Raw genomic sequence first — 27,267 nt, forward strand, 5'->3', positions numbered from 1 at the left:
CGTATACTCAATAAGATAACAAGAATTATTTTTTGTTAAATACCTACCCTATAACAATTTTGCATTAGGATCAATAATGTATTAGGAGAATCAAAATGGATCGGATTAGCTATATTATCATTTTAAAAAGTTAAAAAAATAGATTTCAAACAAAAATATACAAATTTATTTTGTTAACAAATTAGGCCCCTCGTCGAGATTTTGCTTTATGCCACCAACAATGTTGGGTCACCCCTGTGTGGATCATGACATAATGCATGATCTAAGTGAAGTATGGATGCCGGTGAATCTTGATCATCCTGCTACGTTTCGGACTCTGGCAATGGATGTGGAACAAAAGGAAAGGATTGTTAAGGATTTGGACAGGTTTGTGAAGAGGAAAGAGTATTATAGAGAAGTTGGGAAAGCATGGAAAAGAGGGTATTTGTTGTATGGTCCACCAGGTACTGGTAAATCTAGTTTGATTGCAGCTATGGCCAGTTATTTGAACTTTGATATATATGACTTGGAGTTGACTGAGGTGAAAAAGAATTCGGATTTACGGCGGTTGTTGTTGGCTACTGCTAATAATTCTATTTTGGTGGTGGAGGATATTGATTGTTCTGTTGATGTGCAAGATAAATTGGGCAACAGAGAGGCTGCTAATTCATCTTCAAAGAATTCTGGTGATGAGGAAGAAAGCAAGGTTAATGACTTTGATCTCTTTACTTCTTCACCTTATTAATTTTCTCTGTTAATGTCGTTGTTGCTAACAAAAGAATTTAAATTCATGAGTAAACAATGTTTCAACATAAATAGACAGTCTAATAGCCTGTTTGGCCAAGTTTATTTTTGGGTCAAAAGTGCTTTTTTTGGTCAAAAGTGTTTTACTCCAAAAATTGAGGTGTTTGGCCAAGCTTTTAGCAGGAAAAAAAGTGTTTTTGAGTAGAAGTAGAAGCAATTGTTCTCCAAGGCACTTTTCTGAAAAGCACTTTTGAGAAAATATATTTCGAAACAATTTTTAAAAGATTGGCTAAACACTAATTAATGCGCAAAAGTGATTTTCAAATTAATTAGTCAAACACAAACTGTTTATCACTAAAAGTATTTTTTTAAAAAGTACTGTAGACAATAAATTTGGTTCGAGAAAATAAAATCAAGACCGAAAATATCGCAACAATCGTAGTATTTTATTTCGAATATTTGAGTGTTACAATCGCTATGATTCCTCTGATTCTACTTTTCTATTATAAATTCAAGGGCCTTTGAGCTTGATCGTGAACACTTTGATTGTTGCCACGAATTTTATCACAAACAAGTAGCCTTGATCTTGAACGCCTTGTATTTGATTTGACTTCGTTCTTGATCTTGAATACTTGAATTGTTCTTCGTTCTTGAGCTTGAACTTGATTTGTTCTTCGTTCTTGAGCTTGAACTTGATTGTTTGAAGCTTGAAACTTGTAGAGAAATTTGCGGTGTTTGATCCACGAGCTCTCTCTTGCTTCTTGTTATAACTTCTGGTCCCGTTTCTGAGTTATGAATAGCCCTATTTATAGTTGTGAAAGGAAGGAATCATGAAAAGAACAAACATTTTCCGACCAATCAAATTGAAGTGTGACATGACCGCATTTGATTGGCCAGAACATGTCACTTGCACACATGGCGCGATTTCATTGGCCTTTTAGTGTGACTTGGCATGCCTTGTCATTTTGACACGTGGCATGATCCTATTGGCTCTTTAGTTTGACTTGGTGTGCCACATCATTTCACGCGTGGCACCAAACTAAGCCTCTAGGAAGATGATATCTTGAGCTTAATGAAGTGGGTTCATCACTTTAGCCCAATTAAATGGGTTAGCCCAATGGATTAAGACTCATTTATTTAATCCATATATATTGGACCTATATAATTAATTCATTTATATATTAGCCCATAATATTTATTTGGACCAATGTATCTTGAATTTAAAATATAGTCCAAATTATTTTATGGATTTAATTTAAGTAAAATTTATATGCCTACAAATGCCCCCTATTTCAAGACTTGACGGGGTATTGAACCTTTGATGACTAGGCTTGAAGTATTAACTTGATGATTTTTGAGATTAACAGTAATCTATGCAATGTGTTCCACGAAAATAGAGAACTATCAGCAACTTAATGCAACATCAGTTTCAAGTGTAAGACATGAAATAACTCCATATTTATTAAAATACTTGGTGCTACGTCACTGTTAAACTTTGGTACTTGGAATTGTATTTTCTTTAACTAGAACATGTTGTCTCCACCTATAATAATTAAACAGAAACTTAGATATTGCATCTTACTTTATCCACGTGATCTCCTTATATACACTTTATTTCAATTGAAATTTCCATTGTACTTTGTCTTCAATTATAATTGGATTACACAGCAATAATATCGGCTTTGGATATCGAGAAACATGTTTCACCGCTATTGGCTAACTTAATTCAATTAGGAGACAAATTATAGTGATCATCCCACATCGGAAATTTGTCCTCGACAACTGCCTTCGGAGATCTATATAAGCCCGTATACTCTTCATTCCATAAGCACCAATTTCAGTATTAATTTCAGCGTTTACAAATTATTTTGAGTCTACTTTTGACGACTTGGAAGCATTGACGCGAAGGTAATTTCTTCTTCTTTTCTTGTGCTTTCCTTGTTTTGTCGCCCTTTTTTCCTTTTTTTTTGTAGGTCAAACGAGAAGGATTTGTTTTTGTCGTTTTGTTCTTGTTCAACAAGATGATCCACACATGAAGAAGACAATCTTGGGGTATGAGGGGATGGGTACTCATTCCTGCCCAAATATCGGAGGGATTACTTTCATGGCCCGGCTACCGGAGAGATTACTCTCAAAATGGCCCGATTCTTGGAGAGATTACTCTCAATGTGGCCCAATTCTTGGAGAGATTACTCTCAAAATGGCCTGATTCTTGGAGAGATTACTCTCAAAATGGCCCGATTCTTGGAGAGATTACTCTCAATGTGGCCCAATTCTTGGAGAGATTACTCTCAAAGTGGCCCGGCTACCGAAGAGATTACTCTCAAAGTGGCCCAATTCTTGGAGAGATTACTCTCAAAATGGACCGATTCTTGGAGAGACTACTCTCAAAATGGCCCGATTCTTGGAGAGATTACTCTCAATATGGCCCAATTCTTGGAGAGATTACTCTCAAAGTGGCCTGACTACAGGCGAGGCCAACTTAAGGCGCAAAGGGACTTATTATATGTCCACCTTAAGATTGGAAAGTTATAAAGCTTCAACTCGAAGACGACATCGACTTGAACATTTGGAAAACTTTGAAGATTTGGCGGACTTTGCAGACTTCAACTCGAAGATTCGGAGGGCTTGAACAATTCAACTTTAAGACCGACGAATTTGAAGACTGAAACTTGAAGACCGACGAACTTGAAGACTTCAACTTTGAGACTTGGAAGGCCTAAATATTTCAACTTGAAAATCAGCGAATTTGAAGACTTCAACTTGAAGACCGACGAACTTGAAGACTTCAACTTTGAGACTTGGAGGGCCTAAATATTTCAACTTAAAGATCAACGGATTTGAAGACTTCAACTTGAAGACTTCAACTTTGTTGATTTCAAGAAAACTAGACTTAAGTCTCACTGAATTTGAAACGTTGTGCCAAGTAATCCTTTCCTTAGACTTGTGTTTCCTTTTGATGTCTCTCTTCTCTTCCCCCTTTTTTAAGGCAGAGGGCGGACTTGGAGACCAACAAACTTGAAGGTTTGGCAAACCTGAAGACATAGAGAATCCCTGGACTTCAATGCAAATACTTGACATCCTCCTAAAATCAGCCCATCGAAGATATCAATTTACCATGGAGGTCGCCCCCTTTAAATCAAATGAGGTCAAAGTTCAGTAGGAGGATGGCATTTTAGCTTGATCTTACATTCCTTCATACTTCATTCGAACAACAATTGGGGCAATATGTATATTTTGAACTTATGCGACAGAACATAGAATGAAACTCTAAGCTGTCTACGTACCTCTGTGAAGAGGATCAAGTCATACCGTAGTTCAGACTGGGTAGTTTTTTTTTTACGTTCTAACTTTTGCCTAGGCCGCCTCTTTCGAGATTTTCAACCTAGCAGACTTTTTTTGGGTTGTACATAGTTTATACTCTTGCGGCCTAGGAGTGTGGCAACATGCAGTTTAGGCTCGTGCATCAAGGAGCTTCATGACTTGCAGTTTAGGCTCGTACGTCAAGGAGCATTATGACTTGCAACTTTATGGATAATACTTATTCAAAAACTTGCCGTTGACAGGGCCGATTCTCATACAATCTGCATCAACCAGCTTGTAAGCCCCACTTGAATAAGCTTCTTGTACGACATATGGCCCATCCCATTTTGAAGTGAACTTCCCTACAGGTTTATGGGAAGTAATTATGGGTCTTCGTACGGTAAGGACTTGATCTCCTACTTGAAAGGATCTAGGATGAACTCTTTTATTGAAGGTGCGAGACAATCGAGCTTGATAATATTCAAGACTCTGTTGAGCTTCCAATCTCTTTTCATCAAGAGCTTCCAACTCTGCTAATCGAAGTCGAGCATTTTCTTCATCAGTGATCCCTTCTTGAATAACCAGTCGTAATAAAGGTATTTGACGCTCAAGTGGCAAGACGACTTTGACTCCATAAACGAGTGAATAAGGAGTCTCCTGTGTTGGCGTGCGATGAGTAATTCTATATGCCCATAGAGCTTCTTCCATACGGTTATTCCAATCTCATTTGGATTTGGAGACAACTTTCTTTAACAAGTTGCATAGAGTCTTGTTGAATGCCTCAGCTAGACCATTGGCGGCAGCATTGTACATCGAAGAGTTACGTTGCTTGAATCCAAAGAGATCACAAATCCTGTTCATCAACTTATTATCGGATGGCTTTCCATTATCCGTTATTATGTAACGAGGAATGCCAAAGCGATAAATAATGTTTACTCGAATGAAACTTGCAACATTTTCCTTTTTTACTTCCTTAAGAGCAACAGCTTCAGCCTATTTTGAGAAGTAGTCAGTTGCAGCCAAGATGTATAGGTGCCCACTAGAGGACTTTGGCAGTGGTCTAACAACATCCAATCCCCAAACGTCAAATGGCCAGGATGCAACAGTCGGGTGCAACATTTCAGGATGTTGATGAATAAAATTCGCATGGAATTGACAAGCCTTGCATCTTCGAGCGTAGTCCAAGCAATCTTTTACCATCGCTGACCAATAATATCCCGTCATTTTTATATGGAAGTGGAACTTTGGTCCGGACTGGTGTGACCCACATATCCCAGAATGTGCCTCTTGCAAATCTTGGAGAGCTTCTTCTTCTTCTAGGCATCGCAAGAGTACTCCCTCGACAACCTTCTGTATAGAGTATCCTTATAGTAAAGGAAGCGAGGTGCACGATGACGGATTTCAGTCTTTCTCCTCGGATTTTTTGGAAGTATCCCATAGCATAAGTAGTTGATAATGGGTTGTCGCCATTCTTCTTTCTCAACTTCAGAAACAGCAACAAGAAGCTTGAGTTTGTTATCTTCACCTTCGACCTCATTTGGCAGCGGTACTACCCATTTTTGGCAGACGGTAACTTGCGCTTGGTCAGGCAGGGCTAATGATGAAGCTAGAGCAGCTAAAGCATCATCCTTCTTATTTTCTTTCCTTGGTACATACTGAATAGTCACATCGCTGAGCCACCCCATCAACTTTTTTGCGTAATCATGATATGGGAGTAGTTCAGGCTTCTTGACCTCGTAACTACCCAAAAGCTGATTGACCACTAACTGGGAGTCACCAAATACTTACAATTGCAATTGCTTCATATCAACGGCCATTTCAAGCCCAAATATTAATGCTTGATACTCAGCGACATTGTTGGAACAGAGTTGTGTCAAGGTGAAGGAGTAGGGTAAGACTTCACCTTGGGGAGTGACAAATACTACGCCAGCCCCGGTTCCCCTACGATGCGCAGCACCATCAAAGTACATCTTCCATGAAGGTTGAACTTCAACGACCATTGCGTCCTCATCAGGTAACTCATCAGTTAGCTCCCAGTCATCAGGTATCGGATGATCTGCCAAAAAGTCTGCCAATGCTTGTCCTTTTACAGCCTTTTTGAGGGATGTACAAAATCTCGAATTGTTGAAATTGGAGGTACCATCTCGCTAGTCAATCACTAAGAACAAGTTTGACATCACGAACTTGATGGGATTTGCTTTAGAAACAAGACGGACAATATGAGCTTGAAAGTAGTGCTTCAACTTTTGAATTGAGAAGACTAGCGCCAAACACAACTTTTCAATTGGCGAATAATTCAACTCTTTAGGTGTCATCATCCTGCTCAAGTAGTAAAGAGAGTTTTCTTTTCCCTTACTATTTTCTTGGGCCAACAATGTTCCAACAGACCTTTCCTGCACCGCAATGTATAGTATGAATGGCTTTCCAGGTATATGAGCTGCTAAAACTGGAGGTTTCATCAAGTAGGTTTTGATACTTTTGAAGGCATTGCTACAAGCCTGGTCCCACTTGAAAGGAACACCTTTCTTCATGAGGTGACTAAATGGTTGGCACCTCCCAGCCAGGTTGGATATGAACCTTCTAAGGTATGCTAGCTTTCCTACAGACTTTTCAATTCCTAGATATCTCGAGGCTCAGGCATTTTCAAAATGGCATCCACTTTGGCTTGATCAATTTCGAACCCTCGATGTCGGACAATGAAACCAAGGAACTTTCCAGAAGTAACTCCAAAGGCACATTTCAATGGGTTCATCCTAAGTTGGTATCTCCGGAGAAATTCAAATACCATCCTCAAGGCTTTCATGTGGTCGCCCTTCTCTCTTGATTTCACCACCAAGTCGTCAACATAGCATTCAACATTCTTGTGGAGAAAATCGTCGAAAATATTCTGCATAGCCCTTTGGTAAGTAGCACCAGCGTTCTTCAAGCCAAAAGGCATTACCTTATAGCAATAAATACCCTTTGGGGTACGAAATGCAGTAAGCTCTTCATCTTTTGGTGCCATGCGTATTTGGTTATAGCCCGATGAACCGTCCATGAAAGACATTGCCTCGTAACCAGTAGTAGCATCAATCATCATCTCTGGAATAGGAAGCAGAAATTCATCTTTTGGACATGCATTGTTGAGATCTCTAAAGTCAACGTACACTCGAATCTGGCCATTCTTCTTCCTTACAGGGACTATACTTGAAACCCATGTTGGGTATTTAACTTCGCGAATAAAGCCAACTTCGATGAGTTTGTTAACATCGATTTCAATCAAGGGAACCAAGTCTGGCCTAAAACGCCTTTGAGCTTATTTAATAGGACGAGCACCATTTTTGACTGCAAGGTGATGGGCTGCTACTTTTGGGTCCAAGCCAGACATCTCTTTGTAACTCCAAGCAAAGACATCCCTGAACTCTTTGAGTAACTCAATATAAGTGTTCTCTTCATCAGCTTCTAGTAAAGCACTTAGGTAGGTGGGTCTTGGTTCTTCATCGGTGCCAAGGTTAACTTCTTTTAAGGCATCAACTATCGTCTTCACTCCTTCTTCAAGTTCAGGTGGAGCATCTTTCACATCTTCATCTTCTTGAGGGTCCCCATCATTGAAGGATATGTGATAACACGGCGAAACATCCTCCAATTCCGCATTATCTTCCATTGAAGATGGAATGCCATTCTCGACTTGTACAGTAACATGATACGAAGAACCCACACTTTCTTTGTCCTCATCACGTTCTTTAGTATAGACCACAGTATATGGATTTACCTTCAGTACTTCTTTATACGAAACCACAAGTTTTGTTTGTCGCCTCATTCTAGAAGGAACCAAACTTTGAAAATCTTTAGAGATCTCATGGATTTTGGGTGAAGCGGGTGTCCTTATGCTTTGAGAATTTCTCCGGAACTTGTTCCCCTTCTTTAGTGGACCCAATATTTCAAACACGGAGGTCCTCACAGGTGATTATCCAAGTTGATCAAAGATAGAAGGCTTGTTAGAAGCGGCTGATTCATCTTCTACAGTGATATAATTGTTGCTCGCCCTTCTTATTGAGATGCGCACTGGTGACGGTTGCTTGTATCCCAAACCTTCACGTGGTTGCCTCGTTGTAGCTTCTGATGGGAGCTTCCCTAACTTTGACAGCTCATTGGGATTGTATCTAGCTTTTGCAAATAGCTTGTAAGCGTTAGGGTCAAAATCTTCATTTGTTCTCTTTGTAGGGAGTGCCACATTCTGCAAACGATTTTGGGCTACAAACCCTACAAGCGGCATTGAGGACGACTTTACTGCCTCAATTCGTTTAACTGGAAGAGTTAACTCCTTTAGTATGTTAGCTTGGCGATTAGATGGTTCACCTTCGTCTTTCTTCCTTTTAGGGACATATTGGAGCGCCAGACTTACTTTCTTGCCATAAGACGTAATATTCCCTCTATAAGATTTACTCACATTGGGTTGTACCTCCTTACTAACAGCTTTGGCTTCACCAGTAGTTACCCCTTCTCTTTTAGTTGAGGGCTCTTTATTCTTGTTTTTCATGCCATCATCAACTTTCAGCTCATTCACAACGCGGTTCTTCAAGTAGAACTTTGCATCGGCGAAGTATGACTCAGCCTCGGTGAATGGCTCATCATCAGCAACTACCGTCTTTTCGACTTCACCATCGTAGTATTTTAAACATTGATGGTAGGTAGATGGAACTACTTTGTTCTCATGTATCCAAGGCCTCCCAAGCAGAACATTGTACGAAATCTTCGTGTCGATCACATGCAACCATGCACTTGATTGCATATCTTCAATAGTGATTCCCAGCCTGATCGCGCCTATGGCTCTTTACCCCCTTGGTTGAATATTTGGATCATCACACGACTTTCTGAGAGTTCGTTCATGAGAATACCAAGTTCTTTCACAGTATGGATTGACAAAATATTCACTGAGGATCCTCCATCAACCAAAATCCGATTTACCCTTTCATCGCGCATATAGCCAACCAGGTACAATGGGCGGTTATGAGGAGTGTCACCTAGCAAAAGATCATCATTTGTGAACGTGACCTTTTCCTCACAAGCATTAACTTCTTGAGGAGTGGACTCGATGGGCTTTTCCGAAGATGGTGCCAACGGTAGGTCATCACTCTTTTCTTCCCCTTTGTCAGCATGGCAACAAGAGGCATCAATGCCCTCATGGGAAATCTTCGTGTGGAACCAACTTGGTAAAAACTCCTCCAAGGTCACTAGATTTCGTGGCTTTTGAGGGTGGTGCATCTACAATTTTGCTTTCTTCAAATGCCTAACTGGATTCTTTTTTATTGGTCTTTTTACCATCATCTTCCTTGTTGGTTGTTCCACTGATTCCTTTTGTGGGCTCCTTTTGTGGCGCCTACAACAAGTCACCAATGTCCAACCTTCATCATCATCAGGTTGGTTGACTTCAGCTTTGTCGCTCTCCAGTAATTCTTCATTTTTACTTTATTTAAAATCACATAATTTATCCGGACTGAATGAGCCAAAGGTGATAGAGACTTGGTTTGCGCTTGCTTTCTCATCTTCAAGCACTATCTTCTTTTCGCGAGCCAAGTCCATGACTTTATCCTTGAAGACAAAGCACTTCTCTAGAGGGTGGCTTACAAGTCGGTGATATTTGCAGTAGTTTGGGTCATTTGTTTTCCCAGCTTCATTTGGTCGCTTCATCTCTGAAAGATCGATGAGTTTTAACTCGAGGAGTTCTTCGAAAATGGCTGGCACATCAGAATCCAGGAATGGGTACTCTTTCTTTTGCATTTCTTTTAGAGTCAGCTTCCCACTTGGCTTATCTTGAAACGAAGTGGATTTTATACTCTGCTTCTTGCTCTCCTTCGTCGTGAACTTCACGAGTGACGTATTGACATTCATAGCCTCTTTGCTTTCAGACTTGGGTACGAACTTGCCCCACTTCCTAACTTCTTGCTTGTCATTCGCTTTGCGAGGTTCATAGATGGGCAGCCTTTCATTTCCAGCGGAGGCCATGCTCAATTCCATGTCATGGGCACGAGTTGCAAGTTCTTCAAATGTGCCAGGCTTGATAACTTGCAAGATGTAGCGCAATCCCCAATGCATGCCTTGGATGCACATCTCTATGCCCGAAGCTTTACTAAACCTGTCTTTATAGTTGAGGCTTGAATTCTTCCATTGATTGATAAAGTCGATAACTGGTTCCCCCTTTCGTTGATGAGTATTTGTAAGTTCTATCATACTCACAGTACGTCTTGTACTATAAAAGCGATTGAGGAACTCTTGCTCTAGTTGATCCCAGATGTCGATAGATCCATCCTCGAGGTCCGTGTACCAGTCAAAAGCATTTCCTTTTAGTGAGTGGACAAAGTGCTTGATGATGTAATCTCCATAAGTCCCAGCATTGTTGCACGTCTCCACGAAGTGCGCAACATGTTGCTTTGGGTTACCTTTACCATCAAACTGTTGAAACTTCGGAGGTTGATAGCCAGCAGGCATCTTCAACATATAGACCTTTGCAGTGTACGTCTTTTCATATGTAAGGGAAGATTTGGCAGCAACTTCATATTTGTTCTTAATGGTTCCTTCGATGAACTCCTTTAGTTGATCGATTGGAATCATCCCTTCAGATGAGACAGGGATAGCCTTAGTGGATGCTGCTTGTCTAGGAGTAGGGTCACTCTCTAGAACTTCTGGGAGCTTGCCGGGTGCATAGGTGGATTCTTCTTCCATAAAGATTCCCACCCTGTCTGTTAGCTTATCAATTCTAGCCTCTTGATTTTGCATGCATTTGGTCAAGCCAACGATTGCTTCCGTCAAGTTTGCCAACTTCTCCTCTACGGATGGAGTATTTGTCACCATAGCTTGCATGATTATCGTGGACGACGGAGACTAGCATGGATTTTCACACAGATTGATCCTTGATCGGCTTACGCTATGTGGTGTAAGTGGGGATGATCCATCACTTGAAACATCATCATCTTTCTTCATAGCAGAGTGCTTGGATCCAGAGAGGTCAAGTAGAGCAAGAGTTTTCTTGATCTTTTCTGCAACATCGCTTCCTCCTTCAGATGCGTCTGTAGAAGATCTTGCTCCTTTTGAGGATGAAGATCTGAAAATAGGGGTTGACGCGGACGACACTTGGGGTGCTTGTTGTCCTAAAGAGGTTGTTTTGCTCCCCGTAACTGGTTCGAAGCTTCCAAAGGTAACATCGAGGATGCTTTCCACATCAGCATAGAATCTGGAGTTAGCAGCCTTGGTGGAAGTTGAACCAGAGTTGATTTTCTTTGAAGCCATTTCAATGTTCTTGGTATTTGGTGAATGAAAATTTGAGATGAGTGGTAGAGACTGTCCCACCGGGCGTGCCAGAATTTGTAGACAATAAATTTGGTTCGAGAAAATAAAATCAAGACCGAAAATATCGCAACAATCGTAGTATTTTATTTCGAATATTTGAGTGTTACAATCTCTATGATTCCTCTGATTCTACTTTTTTATTATAAATTCAAGGGCCTTTGAGCTTGATCTTGAATTGTAATTTGATTTATCCGTCGCAAACACTTTGATTGTTGCCACGAATTTTATCACAAACAAGTAGCCTTAATCTTGAACGCCTTGTATTTGATTTGACTTCGTTCTTGATCTTGAATACTTGAATTGTTCTTCGTTCTTGAGCTTGAACTTGATTTGTTCTTCGTTCTTGAGCTTGAACTTGAACTTGATTGATTGAAGCTTGAAACTTGTAGAGAATTTTGCGATGTTTGATCCATGAGCTCTCTCTTGCTTCTTGTTATAACTTCTGGTCCCGTTTCTGAGTTATGAAGAGCCCTATTTATAGTTGTGGAAGGAAGGAGTCATGATAAGAACAAACTCTTTCCGACCAATCAAATTGAAGTGTGACATGACCGCATTTGATTGGCCAGAACATGTCACTTGCACACATGACGCGATTTCATTGGCCTTTTTAGTGTGACTTGGCATGCCTTGTCATTTTGACACGTGGCATGATCTTATTGGCTCTTTAGTTTGACATGGCATGCCACATCATTTCACACGTGGCACCAAACTGGGCCTCTAGGAAGATGATATCTTGGGCTTAATGAAGTGAGTTCATCACTTTAGCCCAATTAAATGGGCTAGCCCAATGGATTAAGACTCATTTATTTCATCCATATATATTAGACCTATATAATTAATTCATTTATATATTAGCCCATAATATTTATTTGGACCAATGTATCTTGAATTTAAAATATAGTCCACATTATTTTATGGATTTAATTTAAGTAAAATTTATATGCCTACAAGTACTTTTGAGAAAAGCACTACTCAAAAAAAAGTGATTTTAGAAGATTGGTCAAACAGGCTATTAAAATTGGTTATAAACAGATGGTTGGTTATCATTGTTTAGTATATGAAATTGACGATTTTCCAACCCTACCTTAATTACTACTAGTAGTATTCAAATTGTAAAGTACATCACAACAAAGAAAGAGATAAAAGTAATAGAGTGTGCCAAACTCGTAATAAGAAAAGTCATTCCAATAAAAATAAAGGATTTAACTTATATACGCAGATAGTATAAGAAGACTTTTATTTTACATAGTAGGTTGTCTGCCTTATTTTCCAAGTAACAAGTTCCGCTACTTTAATATTGTGTATGATGTAGCTGACAAGATAATTCGAGTCAAATCGAGAAATAAAAATCTGACTATGGCTTGGTTTGATTTGGTTTGGTATTGGAAAAAAAATTCGATCATAATTAGTTTGGTTTGATTTTAACTAAAGAAAGTCAAACTGAAACCAAACCAACCCGACATTACATATATAGAAATTTAGATATATTTAATATATAAATATACTTATTGTGATGTAATTTATAAATATTTCTTAAAAATTTCATAATTTTAACTTTTAAGGTATTATTTCAAGGTCTTAGAACTTTTGAATGCTCCAATAAGTTTTATAGCCATCAATATTAGTAAATTAAATGAGGGAAATTTTCGTTCCTATACCATATAGAAAGCTATATTACCAAATATGTTCATAGTTTGCATATTACTCTTCATGCTAATAGTGTTCCTACAAAATATAGACAATGCATTAAATAAGGAATCATTGTAGCTGTAGAATTCTTTATTTAGGCGCGCTAAAATTGGGGAATTAAATATTCTTCAAGATCTTCCACAACGCAGATCACACACATTCATAATTATCGTCGGCTTCACTCTGATCTTTCACAACGCAGATCAAGATTTTCCATACTCTGTTTTTGCGATACATTCTGTTTCCAGAATTCTCTCTACATTTCTCTCTATCTCTCAATCCCAAATTTCAGTAATACAAAGCAAAGGAAAAGAGAGCAGCAATTCCACCATTGTCAGCCACTAAAAAGCTTGAAAGCTTTGAATGCAAATTTGGGTTTTCAAAAATCATTATTTGTTTGGATTGGGTGTTGTTGAAAATAATTGGGAATATGGTTTGGAGTTTATATCTCAATTTTGAGGGGTTTTGGTGTAGATTAGACTTGGTTTTGACTGAATTTCAGATTAAAACTCGAAGAAGAAGAAGAAGAAAAAGAAAAAGAAGACGTATATTGCAGAAATTGTAGAAAAATTGTAGACTGTTGTTTATTTATTTTCTTTTATTCATTTACCTATTGTATGAAAGTTGAACAACATTGTATAAAAATTATATTTAAGTATATGATTTAGTACTGTTTTGGACAAAAATATGTATCAAAAATGTGAAACATACATTTCAGGGGAAGCATGTCGAGTCCAAATATGTACCCAGTTTGTAGATATTTTGTAGATAAATTGTAGATTATTTGTATTCTGATTGTAGATGCTTTATTTTCTGTTTTCACAAATAAAAAATGACTAAAATTTCTACAAATCTTTTGAAAAAACGCAATTATGTCAAAAATCTCAATTATGCTACAATTGAATGGAAATTGGGATATTAAAATTCAATGTGCCCAGTTTGTAGATATTTTGTAGATAAATTGTAGATTATTTGTATTCTGATTGTAGATGCTTTGTTTTCTGTTTTCACAAATCAAAAACACTAAAACTTCTACAAATCTTCTGCAAAAAACGCAATTATGTCGAAAATCCCAATTATGCTACAATTGAATGAAAATTGGGATATTAAAATTCAATGTACCCAGTTTGTAGATATTTTGTCGATAAATTGTAGATTATTTGTATTCTGATTGTAGATGCTTTATTTTCTGTTTTCACAAATCAAAAACGAGTAAAAACTTCTACAAAATCTTCTGCAAAAAACACAATTATGTCGAAAATCCCGATTATGCTACAATTCTGTGATTCTCCTATATGCTCTTGTTACTCCTTACGAAATTGCTATGCTAAATTTGGAATCCAAAAAAACATGCTGAAGGAATAGATCTTCCTAAGAAATTTTGTAGATAATTTGTAGAAACATTGAAATTCTGTATTTTCATATTAATTTTTCAAATGATATGTAGTTTTGTTGTAGATTAAATATAGAAAACAAGCCATTGTGAGTCTTATTTGACTCATTCCTCACATTCAACCTATTCTACAGATTCACGCCTCTTTAAATACAATACAACCATACTTTCTTGAATTTAAAGGTATAACAATATATATAACTTAAAAAACATCTTCTCCTCTGCACAAGTTAGCTCCAAAACAGACAAAGTGGAATAACAAGCTCCCATCAAAACTTTTAACACAAAAACACAAAGCTCAAAAATAAATAAACAACAGTCTACAATTTATCTACAATTTCTGCAATATAATGTATGTCATGTCGTCATCATCATCTTCTTCTTCTTCTTCGAGTTTCAATCTGAAATTCAGCCAAAATCAAGTCTAATCTTCACCAAAATCCCTCAAAACTGAGATATAAACTCCAAACCATATTCTTAATTATTTATAACAACACCCAATCCAAACAAATAATGATTTTTGAAAACCCAAATTAGAATTCAAAGCTTTTTAATGGCTGTCAATGTTGGAATTGCTACTCTCTTTTCCTTTCCTCTTATATTACTGAAATTTGGGATTGCGAGATAGAGAGAGACGTAGAGAGAATTCTCAATTCTTTGCAACAACATCCAATCCAAACAAACAATGTCTTTTGAAAATCCAAATTCGAATTCAAAGTCTTGGCTATGGAAGAAATAATGGGATTTTGATACAGAAATCGTGGGTGTGGGAGGAAAACACGGGTGAAGGTGTGGAAATTGGAGAGAGAAACGTGGGGGGAGTGGTATTAGAAGGAATATACGGTACCATTAAATTAGGAGTATAATTAATACCCTTAAAAACTAATAATGGTATATAATTGGTAATTAGGTATACTAAATGTAATTATATCAAACCTTAAACATTGAGTGTAATATAGTTTCCTATATGGCATAGGAATGTAAAAATATGCTAACAAAAGCCCAAACCAAAATCAAATCAATACTAATGCTAACAAAAGACATTCAATTCTATATAACGAACGAGAATGTATTGAATATCTATTTTTTGTTTTGCAATAGTTTAGATAAAATGCATAGCCGATTTTTATTTTTCTTTAGCGTTTGGTCATGTAATTAATACTCCCTTATTAGTCTATTTATTTTTAGCATGACTTAGTACCTTTAGATTATGTTTATTTTTATTATGGCTTTTTAATTAGCAATATTTATATAACATAATTTTATTATATTTATTGTTGAGTATTTTAAGATAATGCCATGACACATCTCATATTTTGTATTATTTTCTTGGAAAATACTTTATATAGTCGTATCTTACTAGGATTAAAGAAATATTTTGAGCACGTTATATATTTTGTTCTACGAAGATTTTACCGGAAAAAACCCCGAAAAACCCGAAAAAAATCCGAGATTGAAAAATTCGAATTTTATTGGTTTGGTTTGGTCTTTAGAGTTAATAACCCGACACAATTGGTTTGGCTAGATAATTGTAAAATCCGAACGAACCCGACCTATGATGATGTCCATCTCATTGAAGAAGTATTAAGCATGTGCCTAATAAAAGTTTCTTTGGTTTGGTAGCCAACCTTGTTGACTTGGTTTGGTTAGGTAGCCAACCTTGTTGAATTTTTTTGGTTTGGTAGCCAACTTTGTTGAATTGTGAAAAGTGTGTGTAAATTGTCAAATATTGTAGGCTTTAGAGAGTGAAGCTTTGGCTATAAAAGGAGAGCTTCAACTCTCATTTCTTCCCACCAACAAAGAGAGAAAGAAAGAGTGAGGCTTCACAGACAGGGTATAAGAAAATAGTCTGTGAGGAAAATAGAGAGTGAGCGATATTGTAGTGAGGTGGGAATATCCAAAGAGGGTTATTTCTTTTGAGTGTTGTAGTGGTCTTTGGAGTATTTTACTCCGACCTACAAAGTATAAAATTCCTTACTATAGTGATATCAGTTGCTCCTCTCGGGGCCGTGGTTTTTCCCTTATTAAAAAGGTTTTCCAAGTAAAAATCTTGGTGTCGTTGTTACTCTTTTATTCTTGTTAATTACCGTATCTCGGTGCTACATTATTATTTCGTTTTTATTACCGTGAATATTATTTCTGTGGGGGTTTATTCCCAACAACCTATGTACACTCCTAGTTACTTGTGGAGTAGCGGTGTATATGCAAGTTATCCTCCCTCACCGCGCGATAATATTGAGTATGATGTAGCTGACAAGATAATATACAACTTTAATTTTGTTGCAGATAACATTGTCTGGATTGTTGAATTTCATTGATGGTCTATGCCTCTATGGTCAAGCTGTGGAGATCAAAAGATTATAATTTTCACAACAAATCACATTGAGAAGCTCGACCCTGCATTGTTGAGGCCAGGTCGTATGGACATGCACATGGCATATTGTACTCCTTGTGGATTCAAGCTTCTTGCTGCTAATTATCTTGGTATTAAAGAACATAAACTGTTTGAAGAAATTGAGGAGTTGATCGGAAAGACGGCGTTGACACCGGCAGAGGTGGCTGAACAGCTGATGAAGGAAGATGAAGTTGATGTTTGACTTAATGGCTTGACTGAATTTCTTAACGGCAAGATGAAAGAACAAGAAGAGGCTAAGGCTAAGGTGGATGACAAGGAGGAAAAGGGTTGAAAGGTTATGGATCAACATTTTAGTTAGTGCAGATAGGGGGTATAAATTCTGAGATATTTTTTTTTCTATTTTCTATAATAATTTCATAGAAGTCTAGCATGTTGGTTAAAGAAAGCATATATTTCTGTCCTGGATAAGTCTTAATCAAAGTCAATTACATATTCTTTTCATCTCAGATTAACTAGTTTTGATTTGATTGCTAGTTTATCTCCTCTTGAGGTGAGGAAACAAAAGATGAATAACTAACTAGGTAGAACATTACTCCAACAAACAAAAGAGGCAACACCAATAAATATGACACTGAGAAACCAAAGTTCTATAGCCTGTTTATTCCACTCTAAGCATTGCCACCAACAAATGCCTTGGTGATCTCTCTCACACTGATTACAAAAGCAGAATATATACATGGGATGTGGGGAGATACAGAAGAACAGTTTTTTACACATCGAAAGCATCTACTAATATACCCTTTCAGACCTCGACGCTTATTCTCTGAGTAACCTGCAGAAGAAAAATACCAGGTCATGCAAGTTTAGGTGAAAGATCAGGGCTAGTCAAAGTTAAAAATTTGCTGCAACTAGTAACAAAAAGTATTCTAGTGAATCAGGACCGATGCATTTGGTTGTACTAAGATAAGTTAGAGAACATGAGAAAGACGACAAGGCATGCCAACTTCCAATCTAATCACATATTTTCCCTTGAGAGAGAGAGATCAAAATAATCCAATAGAACGCATAATCTACAGATGCCATTGGAACTTCTTGCCGGTTATAAATGTATTTGCAAGCCATTATATGCAATAATTGTAAATCAATCTCATGCAAACAGATCTATTTTCACCCTTTTGTTACGTGACTTAACCCTAACGAAAGCAAGTTATTATGACAAAAATATCTAAAAGAGAGGCAAACAAATCAGTTACCTCTTTTAAAGAGTTAACGTCAACCCCCCTCCCCCCTCCCCCCCCCCAAGCCAGGCATCACAAACCTGCATCTCTAGCAGCCCATCTTCTGGATTTACTCCTAGTAATTCACAAGCTTTTAAAAATATTGTTGGATTAGGCTTCTCTGCTTCTACCTTTTAAAAGCTAAAAGGAAAATCAGCTGTTGGATCAGAAAGGGAGAAAAGGAAAGATAAAACACATTATCTCAGCTGACACTGCTAAAGCATCAAACAAATGATCACAGTTCAAAGCCCTCAATACAGGTCTCAAACAGGTGACAAATTTGACGCTATAGCCAACTTTACTCCTGCCGTTCTAAGGGCCTGGAATACCCTAAACCTATCGAAGAATAAAGGATGGGAGTAAATTTAAGTGTGTCAACGGGAAGAAAAACCAATTTGCTATCGACTGAAATAGTTCAGCATCTCAAACTGAGCCGACCTGTTCAGTAGTATAACAATTATACAACCCCGCAAAGTACTGAGAATCAGAACAGCCGGTTGAAGAACTAACTATATGTTATTGCCAAAATGGCCTTCCATCGTTATCTGCAACATGCAACTCATCTCATTAATAATTCATGTCTTTGCTATTGCAGACGAGAAATTTGCTCAAATATCAAATATGATCTAAAGGTCATCATCTAATTACAAAAATAACTTGCGTGATCTCAAACTATTTAGATATCAAAATCCGGTCATCAAGTTTTAAAAAATTATGATATGGTGATGTGCATAGAAGCATTTGGCTACCAATGTGATGTCAAGCAAATGCATTTGATCAATGAATGAGAGCAAGAATATGTTTGAAGGGCATAGTTCTCCAGAAGTTCAAGAGGATACAAGTTTAACCAAAACACTTGTTTTAATTAACCAAGACACATTTTTGGGCTTTTAAGAATTACCAAAAAATTGCATTCACAATTGTATTCAAGTTTGTTAAGCTATAAAATTGGGCTCACGAGCACGTTTCAGGAAGCACAAAGGTCTAAGAGCAAGCCATTCAAACTGTCACTGAAACTAGAATCTTATCAACAAGATAAAGACAATGATCAAAACAAAAGAAAGGAAAAAGAAAAGTTAATCCCTTTTCTCCAAACACGCGTATATTAAGCCAAGGAGAGTATCTCTTATTCTCAAGCCAGCCGACTTTTTTTTATTCTTTTTGTACATAAATTTTGTTTCAATCTCCTCTGCCGCTATAACTCTTAACTTTTTTTTTTTGAAAAAGGTAACAAAATAACTCTTAACTTAGTTTTTAACGATTATCCATTTCAAAGCAGAAAATATGGAAAAGAGAAATGAAGAGCAGCATTCCCCTTGTATCATACTTTAAGTTACTATGGCTTAAAAACCACTCGGCTTACTTGGTAAACAGTAAAATCCAATGGCATATTACCAGCAAATATAGCATGTCTTCAGCGGGAGAAACATAATTTTTCAGAAAAAGAATTCAACAAAAGAGCATACTGCAGTAAACAATAATGAATTTAAGTAGGCCATGATTAGCAGCGATTGATGCTGTTATTTTCAAAGATTAAAGAACGAAAAGTATTTTCGCCATGAAAACAAGTTACTACAGATATAAGTTAAAACCAAAACCAGATACCTGAGCCTAGATCTAACCCGAGGCTGTTCATAAGCCCATCTGTATCTTCTCAATATCTCAGCTTAAGAATAGTCCACGCCATACTTCTCACCACCAATTTGCCTGTAAATCTAAAATATCCAAGAGGTTAAATTATTATGAATAAGACCAAACTGCACATGATGGGACAAGCAGAATACAGAGAGAGAAGTCCATAAAACCAACTTCGATAATAATAAAAAGACAACATGTAAGAGAAAAAAGAGATTAGAAACTGAGGCAGAAAGACAATGAGATAGTAGTATCTCTGCCTGCCCATAAGAAAAGAGTCAAGATAATGTACAACATATATATATGTGCACGCACACATATATACACACACAGAGGAGCACCGAAAGATCTAAAAATAAACCAAATAATTCAAACACAACGCCTGGGAATGAGACATAGAGTGTGTGTAAGCTGTAAACGGTGAATCCACAAAAATTATTGATATGATAAATTTTCATGGTGAAAGAAGGAACATCAGAGATACTACAAGCCGAAAGAAAAATAGTTACTTGCTCTTGTGATTTTTCAATCTTCAGAATTAGATCCAGAAAAATTCATTTTCTTCGGAAAAAATTTCATAATAAATGAATATAATTCACCCTTAACCAGAGGTGTCGTGTTCGAGCATTGGTTACGGGAGCGAATCCGAACTAGTCGGGCTCCAAATTGGATACCAGATACCGAGTGGGAATAAAAAACAATATAGCATATACTACAAGCAGAAGAAAAATGGGTATTACTATTTGTAGTTTTTCAAATTTCATCATTAGCAGATCCAGAAAAATTATTACTAACAAATTTTTCATCAGAGCGAGAACAACTAGAGATGCTAAAATTAGAAAGATAAATTACTCACTTTACACCAAAGCATTTGATTTGTAGTTCTCTAAAGAAAAAAATACCTCATAACACAAACACTGCAAACACTCAGGGGTTGGCCTGGTGGCAATTGACTTGAGCCTTGGGGTTTGCTCCCTTTCAAGGTCTCAAGTTCGAAACCCACTGGGTGCAAACAATTTCTGAGGGCCATCGGACTGGGTAAAACCTGAATTAACCGTGGTGCACTTGCGGGAAACTCCTTGCCGAGGGCCTGTGCACCCCCAGGAATAGTCGGGTCTCGAAGAGACTCGGACACCCGGTGCAAATCAAAAAAAAAAAAAAACACTGCAAAAAGTACTAAACTGTGGACACAAACTAGGTGAAGAAAAAAAACAAAAAGGTAAAGTCAGGAAACTGAATATTGGTTCTACAATAGTGCAGTAAATATAGCTGCAGAAAATGCATAACTTAAACAGATGATCAAGAAATTCAAAAAAAGGCTAAAATTATTCAATAAATCTAAGCATTGCATGCATTTTTAAATTTTCAAAAATAATACTCCATGAACAAACCTGAGCCATGGGCTCAGAGGGAATAACGAGTGTACCCACAGCGTCAACAAGAAGAGCTTTATGTGTAAGCCCACCACACAAAGCCCTATGTAATCTTCATACTCTTTCACTAGCCCAAATCGCCTCGAACATACCAGCTAACGCACCGAATCCTTCAGAACTTCAAAGTCAAGCATGCTTGGGCGCGAATAGTACTTAGACGGGTGACCTCTTGGGAGTCCTAGTGTTGCATCCTCCATTTACCGAAACTCTACTTGTTTTGTTTATTCAAATTTCTCATTTATTTATTAACGGCTGATTATTTTGTTTTGATCGCTCTGATTCGTAGTTCTACCGAAAAGAGATAAACTTGAGAACCCTAGTTAAATGATATCAAACTTGTCAGAAGAAGATTTAAGAGAAGCCAAAGGAGTCTATCTACAAACTTCAAATTCATCGTTAGGCACTGGAATGGTTTCTTTTGAGAGGGGTGATGATTTTGGCACTTCGAGGCTTCTTGAGTGGAAACAAAACTTCCCCTTCCAGGTTTCCTCTGCCGACCAAAGTTCTAGTTTCACCATATTGAATATTTTGGACAACAGCTCCTTGCAGAAATGCAGGGTAAGGCTGCATACAATAGACCTTGTGTCCGGCCCTTCCTCGGACACCGCGCATAGCGGGAGCTTAGTGCACCGGGCTGCTCTTTTTTTAAATGACACTGCTAAAAAATGTTACCTTGAGAAAAAACAAACAAGTTTATGCCGGTCAAGATTGTTGAATAAACTTCTCTTATTCTCTATAGGTAACTGTTGAACTAACACTTTACTAGGCTACTGAATTCTTATAGTTTACCTAGATTTATGTCCAAACAGGAAGGAACTAAGTCTCTTCAAACTGTTTGAAATTCCATTGTTTGATTACATGCAAATGCAAAACAAGTCAGCAAAGCATCATAACAACGACATTTTGACTGCAGTTACAGAAAGAAGAAAGAAGAAAAGAATCTTTCCAAGATTAAAGATGGACCCTGTCAGTCCATTCAGAAGATCTTCTCATGATGAACAGAATAAGCTACATGATTGGTCTATGCCTCTATGTTGATATATTAGATCAATGATCAGTACAAAACAAGTGCATCCTTTGATAGTTCCTTCATGGAAAATAACCAGCAACCCAATGCAAAATTACGGGGGAAGGATAGATCAATCCTTTGCTTCCGTTGCTGCACAAGAACCACATGGGACAAAATCGCATGGACTGAAATGCTTAGGGAATGCCATCAACCTTGTTGAAACACTACTTAATCTTTTACATCCATACAATAAGAGGCTAAAAAGGATTACGATTTGTCAGATTAGAGCTGCTACAGTTATAAGTAGACCACAAATCTTTACAGCAGCCTCAAATATACGATTGAAGATCTTCACCAATATAACTAAACCAGAAACGGGACCAGCAGCCAAGCTACATTTATAATTGCCTTCGCCGACAAAGCCTAAAATCTGAAGATTAAAAAGGGAAATAGAAGTTCAGTACAGAAATGAAGCTCATCTCTGCATTGTTATGTTACATCTCGCTACTACCGCCTTAGCTCAAATCTTTCTATCAGGAATGTCGACCAGATATGGCACGGAACTTTTCAAGGTGGTATATCATAATTGTATTCTTCACTAATCTTCATCAGACATCTCAAATACTAGACTCCGAATAAGAGAAGCAGATTTGGGCAGCAGTCTCCTACAGCGAACACTAGAGTGACTTTTTGAGGCAGAAATAATACGACTTCCAATTTCTATCCTTTTAGACTTATTTATTGAGGCTCTGCTAACGCTTGCATTTGGAAGTGGAGAATCTGAAATTTGCGGAGGTGTTTTAGCTGGAAAAGAAGACAGCAAAGCAAGTTCTACATTAAGATCGCGAAGATATGTTCCAGTCCTAGTCTGTTCCCCTTGTAGAGTACAAGCTCCTTCATGAGAATATCTTAAGCTTGAATTCACCTCATCATGACTTGAGAAATATTTTCGGATAATGCCCGAAACTGAAACTGTTTCTGATAAGTCTTCACAATGGGACTCTGTTGCTGGACAAAAACTCTGTTCCGTATCTCCCCTACCTTCACAACAATATGTGGGAAGAGCAAAGCTTGCCTTGGAAACAACTACATGCTCATCAGGTCCTTCTAGGCAGTTAAATTTGTACCTTTTCCTAGCTTTGTTCCGTTTCTTCTTCTTCATCTTTGTCAAATGAGCTATTCTTAAAACATCTAATAATGCACTTTTAAGGCAGGCAAATCTTTTCATCTTCTTCATTTTTCTTCTGCATTTTAACTTTTCAAATTTTGTGCCTGTCATAGAAGTTCTAATTTTTGTGTGACCAGAAATAGTGCTAATAACATCATCATGCTGATCCAAAATTTGGTCATCGACATATTCAGATGAACCCAACTGATATAAAATGCCATATTGGCAAACTTCGACATGTAGTGACCTAATTCCCTTTAGATGCTGGAAAACATGCTTTAGAGGCAAAGTTTCAGGAAGGCGGTAAAAGCATGAGTTCCTCTTGACCTGCCGAAAAGCTACAGTCTGATGAATCATTTAATTTGAGAAAACAAATTATGAGCAATGAGACAGTATAGGATAGTTGAAGAGTTTAAAAGAGCTTAGAAGCATACCATCACAGCATCCGCCTTGATCTGCCCCAGTTGTGGGAAACAATTCAAGTGAGCCCTTTCAAGTTCTCCTACAAATAGCAGTAAGACTTGTTCCAAAATCACACGTTGTTAATTACGAAAAATTCAATGAACATTTTCACTTTTTGCTTTTAAAATGAGATGCAGCTGATGCCATCAGTATTCCTAGACAACGAAAACTTTACATCTAGACAACGAAAACTTTCACAACTTAGAAATCTCTTTGTCAACTATATTCTTGGTTTGCTAAAGGGGTCCTTGGGCAAAATAAATCTTGATACTCTCGAATCTGGACATCTTGTTAAGCAGTTAAGGTAAATTCAACATTTTTTATTTAAAATGAAAAAACAAAAGCATCTATTATTGAAGGGTACCATAGCATCTTTCATCATTATAAATACATCAAATCTCTTCCTTTTTTATGAGGCAGTATTCTGGCCAATTTGTATGCACCCCGACTATTTTACCAGGCACCTCATACCTCCCAGCACAAGTATTGGTAACTCAACCCACATAGACTCATGCAAATGGGAAAAAATCACCAAATGTGTTTTTGCCTTAAGAGGGATGAATAGTACTCCACTGTAGAAGCAACGAAAGAAACTAATTCAAGAAAAAGGAAAAATTGAAGATTTGATCGTGAAATCTATAGCATTAACTGAGGAAAACAAAAGGGAGTACCAAAAACTCACTCTTGAAGCCATTAGCAGTAGTGTGGGGAGAAACAGCCACAACAATGCGAGTGCCCAGATTGGTGTCAGCAAAAAACGGGATTTCCACACTTGGACAAGCCATTCGTAATAGCCACTCATCAGTTCAAACTTCCGACCTCTCCACTTCAAAAAAAAATAAGGTTGCTAATACAGAAGACAGAAACTCTCTACTTTTCTCGAGGAATACGAGAAAGGGAAAGTGAAAGTGGTGGGCCCTCCTTTCTCTTTCTTCTATTCGGATTGCAGAAGAATGAAAACCCCTTGTGTGTGTTAAAAGAAATACCGGAACACAACTAAAACTCTAAATTAACCTATATTTATCGATCTATATTATATTAAGGGAAAAAGGTTGACTCCTATAATAACCTATTAGAAACAGCTTAAAAATATCCTCCTTTTACCTATTGAATCGGGAAAAAAATCCATAACTCAAAAATAAATGTTTAGTTCCTACTCCTTTTGATTGTTATAACAATATACTTTTTATATGTTTTGCCTGAATCGAGATTATGGCACCTAATAAGCAATTAATGCAACTTGTTCAAGATCGACTTAATGATGCCAACATACTTGAGGTAGAGAGCTTTTTGGATTATACTTTTACAAGATTGAGAGAAACACAAAAATACGTTGTTCATGCGTCGTGCTGCTCGGCGAAGCAGTCCGAATGCTGCACCCTAGATAGCGAAAGTCCAGTAGTCGAAAGCATCACTAGCTTATGCTCTGACCCAAAGAAACTTGTCTAAAATTACCTATAGGTGGCAGGGGTCGGGTTATTGATGTGAGGTGGATCCAGAAAAGGGGTGGTTCTAGTTATAATCCCGAAATGATTCGTGTATATATTTTACAGAAATGTGAAATCAAAGTAGGCGATAAAGTAGCTGGAAGACACGAAAATAAAGGTATCATTTCCAAAATTTTGCCTAGACAAGATATACCTTATTTACAAGATTATATTTGTTGATATGGTCTTTAACCCATTAGGAGTACCTTCACGAATGAATGTAGGACAGATATTTGAATATTTATTGTCAAATGTTGTAATGCATCTTCAGGAGTTCGTGAGATAGTTAAGTCACATTTAATAGTATATGAAGTAATTCAAAGTTATATTTTTTGGTATCACCAGCAAGAGAGGTTAAATGAGCCACAGTTAGACTTTGAATTTGTAGATGTCAATAACATTGAATATGATGATGATGAGGATGAAACATATGTGATTTTAAGAGATTTATATACCTCGTTTTTGATGGAGATTGGAGACAATATGAATATTGGTGGTAGTGATTTTGTTGAAGAGGAACCAAATCTTGATGCTTAAACGATTTTACGGGCTCTTAAAGATTTTGAGCAACCATTATACGAAAGTTCAAAAGCTTCTAAATTTTCTACTTTGGTTAAATTGTTTCATATTAAAAGTATTGGCCATTAGGAATAATGAGACATTTATAATATTATTGAAGATGTTGAAGGAAGACTTATTGCCTGATGGATCAAATTAGTTATATCTATTTTACGAAGCAAAAAAAAAATAATTCGGGATCTTGGGCTTTCTTACAAGAAAATTGATGTGTGTAAGATTAATTACATGTTATATTAGAAGGTTGATGAGTTTCTTGAATCTTGCAAAAGTTTTTGTGCAAGTTGTGGCGCATCTAGATGGAAGGATATAGACATAATGGAGAAAAAAATTTGAAATGGAAAAAGAAGTATCATACAATATGTTACACTATTTTTTTCTAAAGCCAAGACTTCAAAGATGGCTTATGTCCTTAAAGACTTTTTCATATAAGACGGCATCATGTCAAAAAAGCAGCACCCAGCTAATTCAGTAGCATAGAAAAAAACTTGATGAACTTTATCAATCTTTTGCATTGAGCCTCATAATATTTAACTTGGACTTGCTAGTGATGGTTGAAAGTACAAGGAGGGGGGAGAATGAATTGATGATTTTTCTTTTTGTATCCTAAGTAGTTGACTAGTTACCAATTAGTCGACTGAAAATAAAAGATAGAATATAACTGGAAGCATAAGTAAAGTGCAGGAATTAAAGACACCTAGATTTTATATTGGTTCGGATTCAATGTGAATCCTACTTCAGTCTCCTTGGGTTGCAAGGATGTTCTCTTTTACAAGCTCCTTGAATAGTTTCATACAATTTTGTTAATGTTATCTTCGAACACCAACTCACTTTTGAATCTAAGTACGCTTATGATACAATGCATCACCAATGTTTTTCTCTCTTTCTTCTCTCTACTGATTACATAGTACACTTTGCTAAGACTACAATACTTGTTTAGAGTAGAACAAAGAGTACGAAGTTAGTATGATCAAAGTATATCGTTCTTCCTTGATAATCTGCATTATATACTTGAACTTGGCTTGACGTATCTTTGGCAGACTGTTGAGAGATTTGCGATCGCAAGGGAATTGATCCTTGAAGTTGATCTCTTATTATTCATTCCAAGAATAAGTGCGGAGCTTCCACATATGGTCCATGATTGCCGGTATTTTCCTTCTTGTAAGAAGATTCCCTATAATTGATCCTTAAGTTGTTCCTTGATCCATGAAATTGATAGCCTTCCTTTTCGACACATATCTTCACCACTCAGAGTAGGCGCAATTTTAGTCCAGGTCTCCGTAAATCTTGCTTCTCCCTTCTTTATACCCATTATCCTAGTTGTCATATCGTTTTAATCTTGGGCCTTCCTTTCTTGATTCTATTGACATACCTTTTTTCTTTGTTCTTTTACTCCTTCCTTTCTTGTCTTCATCCGTTCATCATTAATA

The 27,267-nt window shown here is 37.2% G+C and overlaps 1 protein-coding gene and 1 pseudogene across 4 annotated transcripts; one reads left to right on the forward strand and one right to left on the reverse strand.

Annotated features, from left to right (window-relative positions):
• The first annotated feature begins 220 nt into the window (after positions 1–220).
• LOC138883372 (protein HYPER-SENSITIVITY-RELATED 4-like) lies at positions 221–17,321 on the forward strand (annotated as a pseudogene).
• Positions 17,322–17,397: 76 nt separating this feature from the next.
• LOC104221052 (uncharacterized) lies at positions 17,398–24,752 on the reverse strand. Of its 4 annotated transcripts, none has more exons than XM_070165040.1 (5): positions 24,457–24,752; positions 23,747–23,814; positions 20,605–23,657; positions 19,673–19,782; positions 17,398–17,622 (listed from the first exon to the last, which is right to left on the reverse strand). In XM_070165040.1, the coding sequence occupies exons 1-3, from the start codon at positions 24,557–24,559 to the stop codon at positions 22,743–22,745; spliced, it is 1,086 nt and encodes a 361-aa protein (XP_070021141.1). In that variant the 5' UTR covers positions 24,560–24,752; the 3' UTR covers positions 17,398–17,622; positions 19,673–19,782; positions 20,605–22,742. The 4 variants fall into 4 exon arrangements, with proteins under 4 accessions (XP_070021141.1, XP_070021140.1, XP_009770336.1 ...); XM_070165039.1 differs by adding an exon at positions 18,506–18,612 and having other exon boundaries at positions 19,673–23,657; XM_009772034.2 differs by having other exon boundaries at positions 19,673–23,639.
• Positions 24,753–27,267: the final 2,515 nt, after the last annotated feature.

Source organism: Nicotiana sylvestris, chromosome 12 (genome assembly GCF_000393655.2).
Source record: "Nicotiana sylvestris chromosome 12, ASM39365v2, whole genome shotgun sequence".
NCBI lineage: Eukaryota > Viridiplantae > Streptophyta > Magnoliopsida > Solanales > Solanaceae > Nicotiana > Nicotiana sylvestris.